The sequence below is a fragment of the Acipenser ruthenus genome, chromosome 21 (genome assembly GCF_902713425.1).
Source record: "Acipenser ruthenus chromosome 21, fAciRut3.2 maternal haplotype, whole genome shotgun sequence".
In the NCBI taxonomy this organism is placed as follows: Eukaryota; Metazoa; Chordata; class Actinopteri; order Acipenseriformes; family Acipenseridae; genus Acipenser; species Acipenser ruthenus.
In genome coordinates, this window is record NC_081209.1 from 15,627,430 (window position 1) to 15,643,113 (window position 15,684).

The following is a 15,684-nucleotide window of genomic DNA, read 5'->3' on the forward strand; positions in this document are numbered from 1 at the left end:
AGTGCAGGTGCATTTATACGGAGAATTGATTACACACAGGTGGATTCTATTTATCATCATTAGTCATTTAGGTCAACATTGGATCATTCAGAGATCCTCACTGAACTTCTGGAGAGAGTTTGCTGCACTGAAAGTAAAGGGGCTGAATAATTTTGCACGCCCAATTTTTCAGTTTTTTATTTGTTAAAAAAGTTTGAAATATCCAATAAATTTCGTTCCACTTCATGATTGTGTCCCACTTGTTGTTGATTCTTCACAAAAAATTACAGTTTCATATCTTTATGTTTGAAGCCTGAAATGTGGCAAAAGGTCGCAAAGTTCAAGGGGGCCGAATACTTTCGCAAGGCACTGTATGCACTTTCATCCACTATATAAATCTTATCAGTTATGCCCTTTCATTCACTATATAAATCTTATCAGTTATGCCCTTTCATCCACTATATAAATCTTACCAGTTATGCCCTTTCATCCACTGTATAAATCTTATCAGTTATGCACTTTCATCCACTATATAAATCTTATCAGTTATGCCCTTTCATTCACTATATAAATCTTATCAGTTATGCCCTTTCATCCACTATATAAATCTTACCAGTTATGCCCTTTCATCCACTGTATAAATCTTATCAGTTATGCACTTTCATCCACTATATAAATCTTATCAGTTATGCCCTTTCATCCACTATATAAATCTTATCAGTTATGCCCTTTCATCCACTATATAAATCTTACCAGTTATGCCCTTTCATCCACTGTAAAATCTTATCAGTTATGCCCTTTCATCCACTGTATAGCTCTCGAATGTGCATTTTTGAAGGAAACATGCGGTATCAAATATGTATTTTCATTTTAAAACACTAGGTTAAAGAAAGTTCAGTTTGTTGCCTTGCCTTTCAGGAAATGTATTGCTCATTAGGGGAAGCAGCTGATTGGTTACTGACAGGAAAGAAGGCCCTGAAGGGTGAGGAAAAGTTCTCTATACAGATGAAATGACCCAGAAAGTGCAAGCTAGTCTAAAGGCAGGGCTTGCAAACAGAGATTACTTTAACCTAGTGTAGTACCAGATATCCTGTGAAAACATGTGTTTCTTTCACAACTGCACATTTGAGACGTAATTAGAGCCCTGTGTTTCTCACAAATATGAAAGTATTTTGTTATCCCAAGGAACAATACTACTCAAACAATCAACAAACCTATCTGCTCACTATTTAAAATGTAAATAACATTATGTATGTGTCCAATGAGCTACTGATGTAAAAGTTGGACTGTTGCATTTTCATTGTGCATCAGTGTGTGTATATATATATATATATATATATATATATATATATATATATATATATATATATATATATATATATATATACACTGATGCACAATGATGCAGTATTTATTTTAATTGATTAATTAAAGTACTATATATGTATTTGTATATTTGCGATCACATTATGTTTGTTTAGTAAGAAAATAAATACATAAATATGAATAGCTTAATAAATATGAGGGCATATTAAATAATATTAATGTGTTCTCCGTACACATTACATTCTGTAAAAATATAGCTATGAACAATAGGCTTAAACAACACAGTAGTAAAATCAAATGAATACCTAGCAGGCTTTTTTTTAAGTCTATCTTACATGTAATACATAACAAATCATGTTGATGCACTGTAGGCTTCACATTATTGTAGGGTGCGTAGATAATAAAATATTATTTTAAATTGAAACTACATTTTTTCAACACATTTTCTTTTACCTCTGTCTCATATTTGTATCCCTTCCTCCAGCAGTAAGTAAGCTCCTTCACCTGCTGTCATTGGAATAAATACAGTGTGCAACTTCAGAGCTGCTGCCACCCACAATCTGTATGCGAATTTGAATTTTTCCGACCTGTATTTTTGTTTCTCATTAGTTAGTAAATAGGAAGTGACTCTTTGGTAAATACCATGCACAGTCATCTCAGTTTTCCTCCCGCAATCCTGGCCTGATTAAAGCTGCTTAGTAAATGAGCTTGTTGTATACTGCTTCAAATCAAACTGGGATTAACAATACAAATCTTATGGGTTTATTTAATGGGTAGATTGCTGTATGTGCATGTGGTAGAGCAGGGCTCTGCCTTTGGAAATATTGGCAGGGATGGAGTTAAATTCTCCTCCCTGCCCAGGTTGATTGCGTCAGGTGGGAGCAATCAACCCATTAATTATCCAATTAAGGACTTAGCCACCTGGCATAAAAGGAGGCCTCAGCCACCCATTTGGGGGAGTTCTAGAAGGAGAGGAAGGAAGTGGTTTTTTGTATCTGAATCCAGTGAAGGCAATGCCCAGCCTGGAAGCCTTATTTTGTAAGTTTTGTGTGTTTTTGGTGTTTGGAACCTTTTTGTTTGGCCCTTGTGCCTGTTTATTTTGTATTTTTGTTTTAAGTTTTATTTTGAACTTTCCAAACTGTCTCCGAGTCTCAACCTCTGTCATCCTTGCCACAGTGCAATTATTATAACAGCCCCACAATGGTAGGGTAGTGTAAATATATATTTTTATTTGATCTTAATGTATCTTTATAGAAGGGCATTGGCAGTATTTACTGTAAATAAGCAGTTGATTAAAGAGTGGGGGGCTGTACGTTACCGTTACTGCCGCTAATGAGAAATGATGGTAACTACTATGGTGCAAGGACTGTCAAAATGTTTAAAATAAATAGTCACATGTTTTTTTCTAAGCAATTAAGTCTTACCCCAATATACATTGCAAATGGATCGCTGAAGAGATGCAGGACAGCAAAGCAGTGTTTGGAATACTGCAAATTTTACCAAACAAGATTCTGATACAAAGATGGACATTGTGGTAAGTGCACTGCATATTTAGAAAAATAGTATCTGTGTGATTTGTGCCAGCACTTAGACTCTGTAAACAATTGTAAATGAAGCCCATTCTGTTCAAATGTTTGTTTATTCATGTCATTTCGATTATAGTATGTCTGTATATAAATGCATCACTTCAGTTACGTATATGCATGTTATTTAGGCAATATAAACCCATTTATTAAACAGACACATTTACATCGTTTCAGTTGTACAGTTTTGTATACATGATATACCTGTATATACACACTTATTTTCAAATATTAGTTTATTTCAGTTTTTACCATTTTTTGAAGTTGTGCTTTATGTATTTCTGTATATAAACACATTTCTGTTCAAATGTCAGTTTTTTATTTAGTGTTTTGGTTGTGTAGATGCTTTATATGACGTTCCTGAATAAAACTGACTTGTATTCAATGGTTTGTCCTTTCATTGTAATATTTATGTTTTTAATACGCCGGTCAAATTGACTGGTCATGGTTGTTCTAGGTGTGCCTATAAACACGGTTGTTCCAGTGTTAACATATATATGTGTAGTTTAAACATGTATAGTATACTATTGATATAAATCTATTTGAGTTTTATTAATGTGTGTGCGCAATAAAACATTTGTGAAATAAAATGAAATTATAAAACTAAATAATTTTACAGGGCTCTATTTAATGACTGGGTGTGCATAACTGAGACAATTTATGGAACTAATTTGTTGGGTACAAATACAGTAGTTTAATGGTTTTATATTGTAATAATGCTGTGTAATTAATGTAATTATTAGGTAATTATTTTAGTATTACTTGGCAACTTAGTAACTGTTTTGCCATGTAAGTAATGGTTAACAAGGTCAGCTGTCAATTCCAGGGCACATTCACAATAGAGAGGTTACACAAGGTCTACCTCTGAGTAAAGTGTATAGGCCTGGACAGGGAGAGATACAGACAGATCTGTGTCACAGTAGTGGAGGACCATGGCAGTGTTATTGGAGAAGGCTGAATATCGGCTTGGTCTGGTACTCACCGGCATGGTCTGGCCTCCATGCAGGTTGTTGATGGCAGTCTGTGCTTCTGCGTGGCAGGAGAACTTCACAAAGGAACAACCTGCACAGCGAGACAAGAGAACCAAGCCTGTAACAAAACTCTTAAGCATGCACATGTAAAGATGGACTTGTCATGGGCAAGCACCTCAGGCCATTGAATTAAATGAAAAGGAAGAGCCTGGATATTGGAACAAGAACCTCACAGATGTCTTACCATCCCACTGACTACTGTCGCTCCACACTCAAGAGCTTTAGCACATGTCTTATACTGTTGTTAGTAGAGCAGCTTCCAGGATTACAGACGCCCTTAGAAATCATTTTTTACAAATAAAAAAATATGTTTTTAAAACTAATTTGAACAGTTTTCAAACATGGTGTTTAAATGTAATTTGTGATTCATCTGTTCCCTGCTCTGATTTATTTCCAGTTATTTCACTCCTGATTCTCTCTCTGGCTGTCTTTCACAGTGACTGTACAGTATGACTCCCCCTGCACACCATGAGGACATGCCTTGACCAGGTGAGCTCCTCAGGGACCCTTCTTTTGTGATTTCTATATGTCAATGACTTTGGGGAATGTAACACATAAGCCTGTAGTGCAATATGCAAGCCTCTGAAGCAAAGGGACAGTAAAAAGTAGTTTCCTCCAAACAAACAATATTCACAGTAAAGAAAATACGAAAGAGTGGTGAACAGGAAACTTTTTATTAAAATGCATTTAAATCTTGAAACAATGGGGAATTCAAACAGGAATAAAAAGGATCCCTCATTCAGCAGCCATGATTAAAGCCTGACATTTTAACATCCACCCAAATCAGTCAGCCCCCCTCTGCGCATCCCCTGCACATCAATTATATGAACACCAAACACTGTCATTGCATTACTTTCCAGAATAATAGAGCCACCGTCTTCAAACCTTGTCGCAAATTGCTCGAAATGAAATCCTGAATGAATGATGACAATGAAATTACACATACAATTAACAGCGGTTATTCGTTTTCAGAGGAACAAAATGTGAATAAGTGACTCTTTTATTCCGTGCCCCAAAGAGCCCAGTGGTTCTGTGTCTGGTATGCTATTTCTCATTTACACTCGTCTGCTTCCCCGTCTCCCTTGCTCAGAATCAACCTTGAGTTCAGGAGTCTTACCAGAAGCGATTTTTGCTGGTAGTTAGTAAGCATAACAATCAATGATCTGAGCAGAAATGACCAGAGAAACAAACCTTTAAGGACCTGTGTGCCGGTAGTGCAGGAGCATATTTAACTCAACAATCACACATACTGGTGTATTGGACCTTGTTCAAATGTATAAATATATGAAGCCAGACGTCTGTTTAGAACCGTATTTCATTAACAGAAAACACACTTTTTTAGATTGGTTTTTATTTGATTTTATTGTCACATGTGTTTGTGGGTGGATTGTAGGTCTAGGTGTACTGTCCACTGCAAGTTAGCTTGACTGACAGCCCACAGCATTATTCATGAAGTCCCAATCTTCCACATCAGCTCAGAGAGTTTAAACTGTCTCAACACTCAATTAGAGACACCTCAAACTGTATTAAAGATCTCCTGATAGATTCTGACCTGCGCCTGCTGACATGGCATGCAATGCACTAGGTGAACTGAGCACTGCTGAAGATAAATGAGTCCCAGGTTTCTTTAGCTCCTGATACAGTTATGATATCTGATGAACCTCCCCTTGTGAAATAAGCCTATGCAATACTGACATCTCTCTCTGGGATAGAGATGTGATCAGGAGTGGGATAGAGGAGTGAAAAGGAGTGGGATAGAGGAGTGATCAGGATTGGAAGGTGGGGAGCGGTTGAATAGGGGAGTTTTAAAAAAATAAGGAAACGAAAGATATTGAAAAATACATTTTATTTTGGCAAAGCTTTGTGATTTTTGTTAATACTTCAATCACTCAATTGTGCAGTTCATTCTTTTCTTTTACTAAAGGTGCAGGTAACAGATATCGATGCAGCACAGAAACCAGGACCTGAGGATTAATTGGAAATGACATGGAGACTTAGGACTGAGTGTAGAAGAGATCACTGGGATCCTTTAAGAGTTCTTTTGAGATAAATCAACCATACGAGCATTGATGAGCAGAATAGCCTGCTCTTGTTTGTACTTTTTCTTATGTGTCTTATGATTAATACTTAAAGATGACAACAATCAATTTGCAGGGCCTGCTTAATGCAACCATGTTCACTGTATTCTTTGCTTCTAGCCGGGCTGGATGGAGATCTCCACGCAGAGGGAAATCACAGCAGATGAAACAGGTGTCACTCATACCTGACGTTTCCTATTGGTGCTTCTGGATGCCTTCATCTCCCAATGAAGAACCCCAGTTGGAAAAAGAACAAGCCTAGATATTGCCACAGTGTTCACCTTCCTTTTCCATACAGAATGTGTTATTTACCACTGTGCCAGCTTTCACTTTCCCCTTACTGCTGTGTGATCTGATTTACCATAATGTGCTGCTGGCAGTGTTTAATAAGGCTGGTAAAGAGTGTCTGCTGACCCTTGCTGGCAGTGTTTAATAAGGCTGGTAAAGAGTGTCTGCTGACCCTTGCTGGCAGTGTTTAATAAGGCTGGTAAAGAGTGTCTGCTGACCCTTGCTGGCAGTGTTTAATAAAGCTGGTAAAGAGTGTCTGCTGACCCTTGCTGGCAGTGTTTAATAAGGTAGGAAAGAGTGTCTGCTGACCCTTGCTAGCCCCGTCAGGACCCCTCAGGATGGTGCACTCTTCGATCTGACCGAAGGCCTCAAACAGTCTGCGCACGTCCTCCTCGCTCTGCTGCTTCCCCAGCATGCCCACAAACAGCTTCCTGTCTTCTAAAAAAAAAAAAAAAAACAAGAGAGACACATCTTACGAGACAAAGTCACAAAGCAACAGGAAAGTCTTCCTCCAGAATAATCGAATGCGCTGTTTAACATAAAAGAAGTGGTTGATTTAAAAAAAAGATTAATTTAGTTCTGGAACCCGAACACACAGCAACTCACAGACATGACAACGCACACAAATGCATCCAAACACACTGTCCCATACACACATGTATAGAAACCACTCTTAAAGTTACATTTAGCAGGTATTCGTATAAATATCAGATTCTTAAAGAGTAAGTAGCTTCAAATGTCATTTAAATTATAAATGTTTCTGGATTCTGTTGCTCGAATGCTTAGATTATGACATCTTTCTCTAAATCTGCCTTTACCTGGCTTTGAACTGCGACCAGCTGGTCTGAAGAATCATACAGTAAGTACCAGGAAAGAATAGCCTTCCTTTCAAACTATGTGACAATGTGAACTTTCAGCTCTGCCGGCCCTCTCTACTCTGTCTATATAAATATACAGCAGGCAGTGCTGGCACTTATGATTAGGGTCCTCCAGGCAAGCTCAGAGCAGCTCAAAGCCAGGCAAAGAGAATAAGAGAACACAGGACAATAACGTCATACTGGAGCTACAGAACCCTAATAAGTGAAATATAAAGAAAGCAATTCAGATGACATATTAACCTACTTACTCATTAAAGCCTCACAATACTATATTACAAACTGCTTGAGTTTCTAGCATGCTTTACTCTCTGTATCAGCACGGTTTGCTGGAGTTTCTAGTGTGCTTTACTCTCAGTATCAGCATGGTTTGCTTGAGTTTCTAGCACGCTTTACTATCTGTATCAGCACGATTTGCTTGAGTTTCTAGCATGCTTTACTCTCAGTATCAGCACTGTTTGCTTGAGTTTCTAGCATGCTTTACACTCAGTATCAGCACGGTTTGTTTGAGTTTCTAGCATGCTTTACTCTCAGTATCGGCACTGTTTGCTTGAGTTTCTAGCATGCTTTACTCTCAGTATCGGCACTGTTTGCTTGAGTTTCTAGCATGCTTTACTCTCAGTATCAGCACTGTTTGCTTGAGTTTCTAGCATGCTTTACTCTCAGTGTCAGCATGGTTTGATTGAGTTTCTAGCGTGCTTTACTCTCAGTATCAGCATGGTTTGCTTGAGTATCTCGTGTGCTTTACTCTCAGTATCAACACGGTTTGCATCCCCTGCTCCATGGATTCCCTTTTTCCCCAAACAGGGACATCAGTCACGTGCTTCAGCCACTTAAGAACATTCCTTCAATCCACCTTTTTAATAACACTGACAGACACAATTTTTTTCGTTTTTAAATTTCAACAAAGGGCTGTAGCATTCTAAGTCAGCTTTTTTTTTTTATCTAGACCAAGCACATCTGCACAACACTGTTTTTACTAGCAAACACCACATTTTGTTCAAAGTTCAAATAAAATGTAAGTACAAAGTTGAAGAGCTCCAGGGGTCTGGCTAATATCCTGCACTATAACATGGCTAGGATAAACTATGTTATTGGTGGAATTAGATTGCATGACCATGCGGTTGGTCTTCCTCATGGATGTCGGTGAACTACTGGATGTCTGGTCAGTACAGTAAGAGAAACAGTTCCTCTCTAACCAATGGGAGTGCAAGAGCCAATGCCATGCTCCCTGTGGAATCCCCAACGAAGATCAACAACTTGGCACAGCCAGGATGTGAACCTGTGCCCCCCTGACTGTAGGACTCACCCAGTTGCACACCACACGGTCGTGCCTTTATCAGGTGAGCCAGTTGGGCCCGTGTTACTCACTCTAACAGCTCTTGTTGGGCTTTAAAAACTGTTCTGTGCTCATCGTGGACGAGAACCACAGTGCAGCCCTATAAGTTACCCTAAACCAGGTAACTACAGACCAATAAGCCTGACTTCTATTATATGTAAACTTATGGAAACTATAATAAGATCCAAAATGGAAAATTACCTATATGGTAACAATATCCTGGGTGACAGTCAGCATGGTTTTAGGAAAGGGAGATTGTGTCTAACTAACCTACTTGACTTTTTTGAGGATGCAACATTGAAAATGGATAACTGCAAAGCATACGACATGGTCTATTTAGATTTCCAGAAAGCTTTTGACAAAGTCCCGCATAAAAGATTAATTCTCAAACTGAACGCAGTAGGGATTCAAGGAAATGCATGCACATGGATTAGGGAGTGGTTAACATGTAGAAAACAGAAAGTACTGATTAGAGGAGAAACCTCAAAATGGAGTGAGGTAACCAGTGGTGTACCACAGGGATCAGTATTAGGTCCTCTGCTATTCCTAATCTACATTAATGATTTAGATTCTGGTATAGTAAGCAAACTCGTTAAATTTGCAGACGACACAAAAATCGGAGGAGTGGCAAATACTGTTGAAGCAGCAAAGGTCATTCAAAATGATCTAGACAGCATTCAGAATTGGGCAGACACATGGCAAATGACATTTAATAGAGAAAAGTGTAAAGTATTGCATGCGGGCAATAAAATTGTGCATTATAAATATCATATGGGAGATACTGAAATTGAAGAAGGAATCTATGAAAAAGACCTAGAAGTTTATGTTGACTCAGAAATGTCTTCATCTAGAAAATGTGGGGAAGCTATAAAAAAAGGCCAACAAGATGCTCAGATATATTGTGAGAAGTGTTGAATTTAAATCAAGGGAAGTAATGTTAAAACTCTACAATGCATTAGTAAGACCTCACCTAGAATATTGTGTTCAGTTCTGGCCACCTCGTTACAAAAAGGATATTGCTGCTCTAGAAAGAGTGCAAAGAAGAGCAACCAGAATTATCCCGGGTTTAAAAGGCATGTCGTATGCAGACAGGCTAAAAGAATTGAATCTATTCAGTCTTGAACAAAGAAGACTACGCGGCGATCTGATTCAAACATTCAAAATCTTAAAAGGTATAGACAATGTCAACCCAGGGGACTACTTTGACTTGAAAAAAGAAACAAGGACCAGGGGTCATAAATGGAGATTAGATAAAGGGGCATTCAGAACAGAAAATAGGAGGCACTTTTTTACACAGAATTGTGAGGGTCTGGAACCAACTCCCCAGTAATGTTGAAGCTGACACCCTGGGATCCTTCAAGAAGCTGCTTGATGAGATTCTGGGATCAATAAGCTACTAACAACCAAACGAGCAAGATGGGCTGAATGGCCTCCTCTCATTTGTAAACTTTCTTATGTTCTTCTTATGTTCTTAAGTTCGTCAGCAGCGCAGATATAAACGGGCAGTTATTTGTGATTTCAGTTAATGAGCAAATGGAAAACTATAAAGATGCAAATGTCAAACTGAAGTGTCAAACTATTTGTGTCTTGTTATCAGTTCCGCATGTGTTATTCTTCTGTAGGCAATGACGGCTCCTCCCATGCGAGCTGTGTTTTATAAACACAACACTCTGCTGCACACTTCCCACATACCTACAGGTACTCACCTTTCCTAATATCCTGGGCAGTTGTTTCCTCATCTTTACCACTCATGCTGCTTGCTAACTAACACACGTAAACATTGTTTCTATAAAAAACAAATGTCACTTTTCAAACAAACCCTGTACAGGTGCGTGGACGGGATCATGTCAATACAAACTAGGCACCGAGCCAAGGTGAAAGACAAGCTGAAAGTCTGTTTCTGCCTAACACGGGTACGTCAGCAATGCACAAGTTTCACATTTCAAAGGTAGGTACTGTAGGACAGGGTGACTTTGCACTGGAAGATGACTTTAGACCAAATTTAAAAACTAAAGCGTGGTGCCAGAAACTAATATTGTTACTTTAAATTTCATTGATCCAATCTTTTTTTTTTTTTCCAAAATGCTGAGTTGATGGGGGGTAGAAAAAAGCAAACAGTGGAAGATTGCCGATGTCCTGGATTGAAGCAGATCTGAGTATCTGAATCGACTGTACATGTACGTGAGTGTTCATTTGTTGCTCATCTGTACATCATTAAAACCTGTTAACTGTGAAACAACTGGCAAAGGCTTTGTTGCTTAAGTTTATTTATTACTTCTGTCAGCTGACTTAAAGAGCCAGTATCATGTCTATCTAATCTATAACAATACCAGTACTGGACCTTGCTGTGCTGTTCCTTGTCTTCACACATCACTTGAAATAGCGGTCAGTACTTTTTAAAAATTAAAAAATGCTTCGGGCAACTCTGATCTATCCCCGTGCTTGGTGGCATTGTTTACATTTTTGGTGAGAGAACAGCCAAAAGATAAAATTGTTTATAGGTAAAAAATAAGGCATGTCCAACACTATGAAGGTTAAACCATGATACTGGATCTTTAAGTTTAGCAGGGGCAGAGACATCTAAGACAGGGAGCAGACAAGCGGGGTGTCAATCATATCTAGCACCTGCCTTGTCAGACATCAGACAGAATCAGACAGACAGGCAGGCAGGAAACCCCCTCGGTCCTTATTGGAAAATTGTACAAATAAGGAGGAACGCTGAAGAACATTTGAACATTTGACTGAATCCCTGTACAAGTGAGACTTATTGATAAGACATGTAAAATTGTGAACATTATTAAACATTTGTAGATGCATTAAACCGAAGGCTTTTTAAGGTTCAAAAAGAAGATACATATCTAATTGAATGATCACATTATTTTGTGCACTGAACATGAAGAGCCCTGTGTATGACCATTCCTCTACTATCGCTTGGGTTCCCATGCTGTTCGAATGGAGAGCAGCCTGCGAGTGGCCTGCACAACCCCAGCAAGACTCCCCTTCTCGGGGTGCACCAGTGAAAGATGAGCCTGTAAATCTGCTTCCCTTCTATGAGGAAATAGGGACAGTCATGAAGAATTCTCCTTTTCATTAATCTCCTTCACAAACTGGACGCTTTCCAAACTCAACATGGCCGTTTAGTCACGCTTCATCTGCCAGCACTGCAAATTAGCCAATTTTTCATCTTGTTCATTAATGCTTATCTCCCCTCGTTAGGCATACCCGAGAGGCACTCCAGATTGACAGAAACGAGCCTGGTGTTTGCTCTGGCTCCAGGGGTATAGATTTAATTAACCCATACAGTAACTAAGTGCTGCCGTGCACAGTCATTGGGCAGGTGTGTTTTATCTACTTTGTGAATGTTCCAGAGATCTGCAGCTTTACTAAAACCCTTGAAGGAAAATAATTCCATCTCGGGTTTCTGTGACAGATTATAAACTCGACCTGACGGTCTCATAGTGTATGACGTCACATAAACGCGAGATGGAATTATTTTTCAGTAACTTACTGAAGCCAATCTATTATTCTACTGTATATGGCTTTACTTATCCCAGCAGCATTACAGTTACTGAAGCCATGTTCTAAATCACAGTTGAAATATACATCTTAAATGAGCTCTTTACTGCAAAGGCTGATGTATAAAAATAATTAATGTGTATAAATATAATGAAACACTGCAATCACATATGCCAAAACCATTCAATGAATGTAAATATTTCTAAATAACGGTACATTCATTAACAAATGGTGTTATTGCAATCAAGAACACTTTTTTGTTGATCAAAGTCGCATCAAAGGCAACTGCTAGGGCTATCGTTTTCTTAAAGGGAGTGTCAGAGGCTCCTGATTTGCTTGCAGCTTCTGGCAGCACCTGTCAGTACTAACAGAATCTCGCCAGCGCCAGCCCAGCTCAAACTCCCTTCAAAATCACAACACAGAGCACTCTGCTCTTATGTTTGTGTTTTACCACATTTACAACATATTTCTAAAATACCTAAACTACATATACGTCAGGTATTTAATGTAAAAACACCGTGATTGCTGTTTTTGAAAGAAATACCACTACATCAATCAAAACTTCAAGTGCTGTCTCCTTCAAAATGAGGCTGGAGGGTGCAGGATCTGGGTTCACACTACGAGGTTCAGAAATTCATTTTTCTTTTCCTTTTCTGTTGAGCAGTGGCAGCTGGTGACCAGGTGAGGCACATCTGTAAGACTGCAGCCACACGGGTTCCTGGAAACGCAGTATTTATCATTGCTGGGCAAGCCTGTGAACCCAGTCAAAATCATGTAAATCCTGATATATTTATATGTAGCTGCAACCACCACTTAACTATACAAACAGGTAGCTTATAATTGGTAATACAATAGTTCAATAACATAGATCCACTTAACTAGACTTGGAATTTTAACAAGCTGGGTCTGGAGTAGATTCTTCAAGTGAATCAGCTTAACGGCCTACACTTTTTTTAGTAAACAAAAAACTGGGCCATTGCACAGCATTATGCTAGCATAGTGCAAGCTGCTTTCCTGTCTTTCTAGTTTCACTTTAGAGATTTTTTATTGTACGTCATTGGTACTGATAGGTATCCAAAACTGACAAAAAGAACGGTGGCCTTTCTCCCTGCATGGTGCAAGAACACTAAGATCCTGAGCCAAACTTCACCTTGACTCGGACTTGTTACTATGGCAACACACCGCCTTTGATGCATGCACAGGAGAATGCTTGAAGTCGCTGCTTTACTTTAGAAGAAAGTGTATGTTAGAAGATGGGAAGTTACTGGAAATGTTTTCACGGCTGGTTGCTGCAAGTTTTAATATAATAAAATCTAAGCGTGGTTTTGACATATTGAAAATTCTTGGAACGCTTGCCTTTTGGCCGTCACCGCTCTCGATTAAAAGTTGAGAAATGGATTTCTTAGATTTATGATCCGTGAGGTGTGAATAAAAATATCAAAACAGCCAGCATAATGTTGAAGAATGCTTTGCTGTGATATGGAAAACATGGGCACAACAATGAGAAGTGACTTATTTCTTGTAAACACTGCAGGGGGTACTGTAACACTTTAACATGATACATGTGTCCCTGTCAAAAAATCTCCCATGGTACTTTATTTAAGCTGTCTAACATCATTTCCATATAACTGCTCCAGTGTGGTGTGTAATAATGGCTTTCAAATGACTAAGTTAATTTCCTATTGATTTTGGATTCCCTTTTTCAGACAAATGGAAACTCCATTGCACTTGCAATACCCCTTCTCTAGATCTTACAAGCAGGGCTTGCTAACTGATTCTGTTGCTATAACATACAGTATATACTGGCTTTCCAGTATACATCATAAGATGGGTAATACAATTACAATGCAAATCAGTGCCAATGGCACTATATGAACTGAATCAATAATAATTCATTATTCTTATATATTCCGTGTTTATTAATATAACAATATGCTTGGCCTGCAGCAAAGACGTATTTCTATTTTTAAAAATCAATGCATATTAAGTTTGAATTGAACACTTTCTTATACAAAGGGGTTTTCTGCTTTCCAGATGTGTTCACGTTATTACCCTTATGTTTTTTAACAATAGTATATCACAACTCCAGCTGTGTTGAGTTAGATAGTAATGTGTGTGGACTGGATCTATAAAAAAACCACAGTGACTAAAATCCACACACTATAACTAAAGTGACTCTACCATACATACTACAATAACTGCTTTAAATCACAGGTTTGTGAGAGTTAAATAAAACCCAATTAGGGCTGATATGCCCACCCTCCCCAATCCGATTCTGGCAGTTATTGCCATATCTGATCTAACAGGCTCAATGCAGACTGGACAGTAATTTAGATTGCATACACATAGATTGGTTTAGTTAATGCCCACTAACATAATTGAGGTGTCTCAGTACTACTCGAATAAACCTGCAGTAGAAATTGCAGAGGCTCCACTTTTGAAAAAACAAAGCAGGTTCAGTGAGGGGTCAAGCTAAAGAGATGCTGCAGGTCACCGTGGAAACGCTGGAATGGGGACGTGGAAGAGAAACTGGAAGTTCTGTCATCTTGGATAAAGAGCTGGGCTTTTTAAAAGTTTCAGGTCATGTGACAAAAATCTAAACGGACGGCCAGGGCAGTAGTTGTTATTTTTGTCACCCTTTTTGTGGATATCACATTAGGATTCACTTCAAAGCCCTGGTACAGGAACTGCAATGTAGCTTTACTGTTATACGGTAACAATGGAAGTCTTGAGTCAATAAAGCCTCAAACCAACTTTGCTAGACTGATAAAATTTTTGTACTCCACTGAAACAGTTTTTTGAGAGCAGGACTCAAGCATCCCTGTGAAGCGTTTCTTCATTAAGGATGGTTTTAGAACACATGTCATTAATTAGTGTCATCTTGTCAGCCATGTGCTTCATTTGCCGTTCCATTATTGAGTAATAGCAGAACGGATGACCTCCATTGAAAACAATGGGGGAGCAGTGTCCGTGGGTGTGTAAGTACAAAGAACAAAATGATATTACTGGGAAAGAAACTTAATGTTAATGTCTAGAGATCATCTTCACAGTCTCCAAGTTGTGTGCCAAGTCCACGTGGTATAGGTATGCAATAAGGCCCAACAAGGTGTCTGTATGTGTCAAATATATGGATACCTCGGGGGGTTCTGAGGCACGAGATGAATCCCTGAGAAGTCTGTATATTCAATGTATACAGACACCCTGAAGGGCCTTATTGCATTTAAAATCTAGGTTAAACAGTCGATTAAAAAAAAAAAATCATAAATTATGTTTAGGGCAAAACATTTGTTTTTTTTTATTAAATATCCTTACACCAATGAAGTAGCCCCATTTATAACTACACGCTAAATTAAGCTGAGTAAATTAATTTAATTGAAACATGCAAAAGTAAGTATGGTACATCTTTATTTTTGATACTGTGTTGAAATGCACATTGCCATTGAAAATATCCACCAGGGGGCGGAGTTGAGACAACACTGGGTTTATTTTTTTTCCCTCTCTGAGTTAGTTTTTTGTTTTGTCCTGAAAGACAGCGATTTCTTTTCTTGGTATTTTATTCTGTTTTGCTATCTTCCAGTTCATTCAATTGTTCTTCATTCAAATCGGCATGTCAAATTACTACTTTTGTGATTTTTTTTTTGCTGGTAATTGGTCAAACAAGATGGCTAC

At 38.5% G+C, this 15,684-nt stretch overlaps 1 protein-coding gene across 4 annotated transcripts in view; it reads right to left on the reverse strand.

Moving 5' to 3' along the window:
• The window catches only part of LOC117427629 (CUGBP Elav-like family member 4), a 263,697-nt gene that overhangs the window by 62,673 nt on the left and 185,340 nt on the right, over positions 1-15,684 (reverse strand). For all 4 annotated transcript variants that reach the window (XM_058994865.1, XM_058994863.1, XM_058994864.1 and 1 more), the window contains exons 4-5: positions 6,595-6,723; positions 3,871-3,950 (exon numbers count right to left, since the gene is read on the reverse strand). In XM_058994865.1, coding sequence (XP_058850848.1) covers positions 3,871-3,950; positions 6,595-6,723 — 209 coding nt within the window. The remainder of the gene's footprint in view (positions 1-3,870; positions 3,951-6,594; positions 6,724-15,684) is intronic.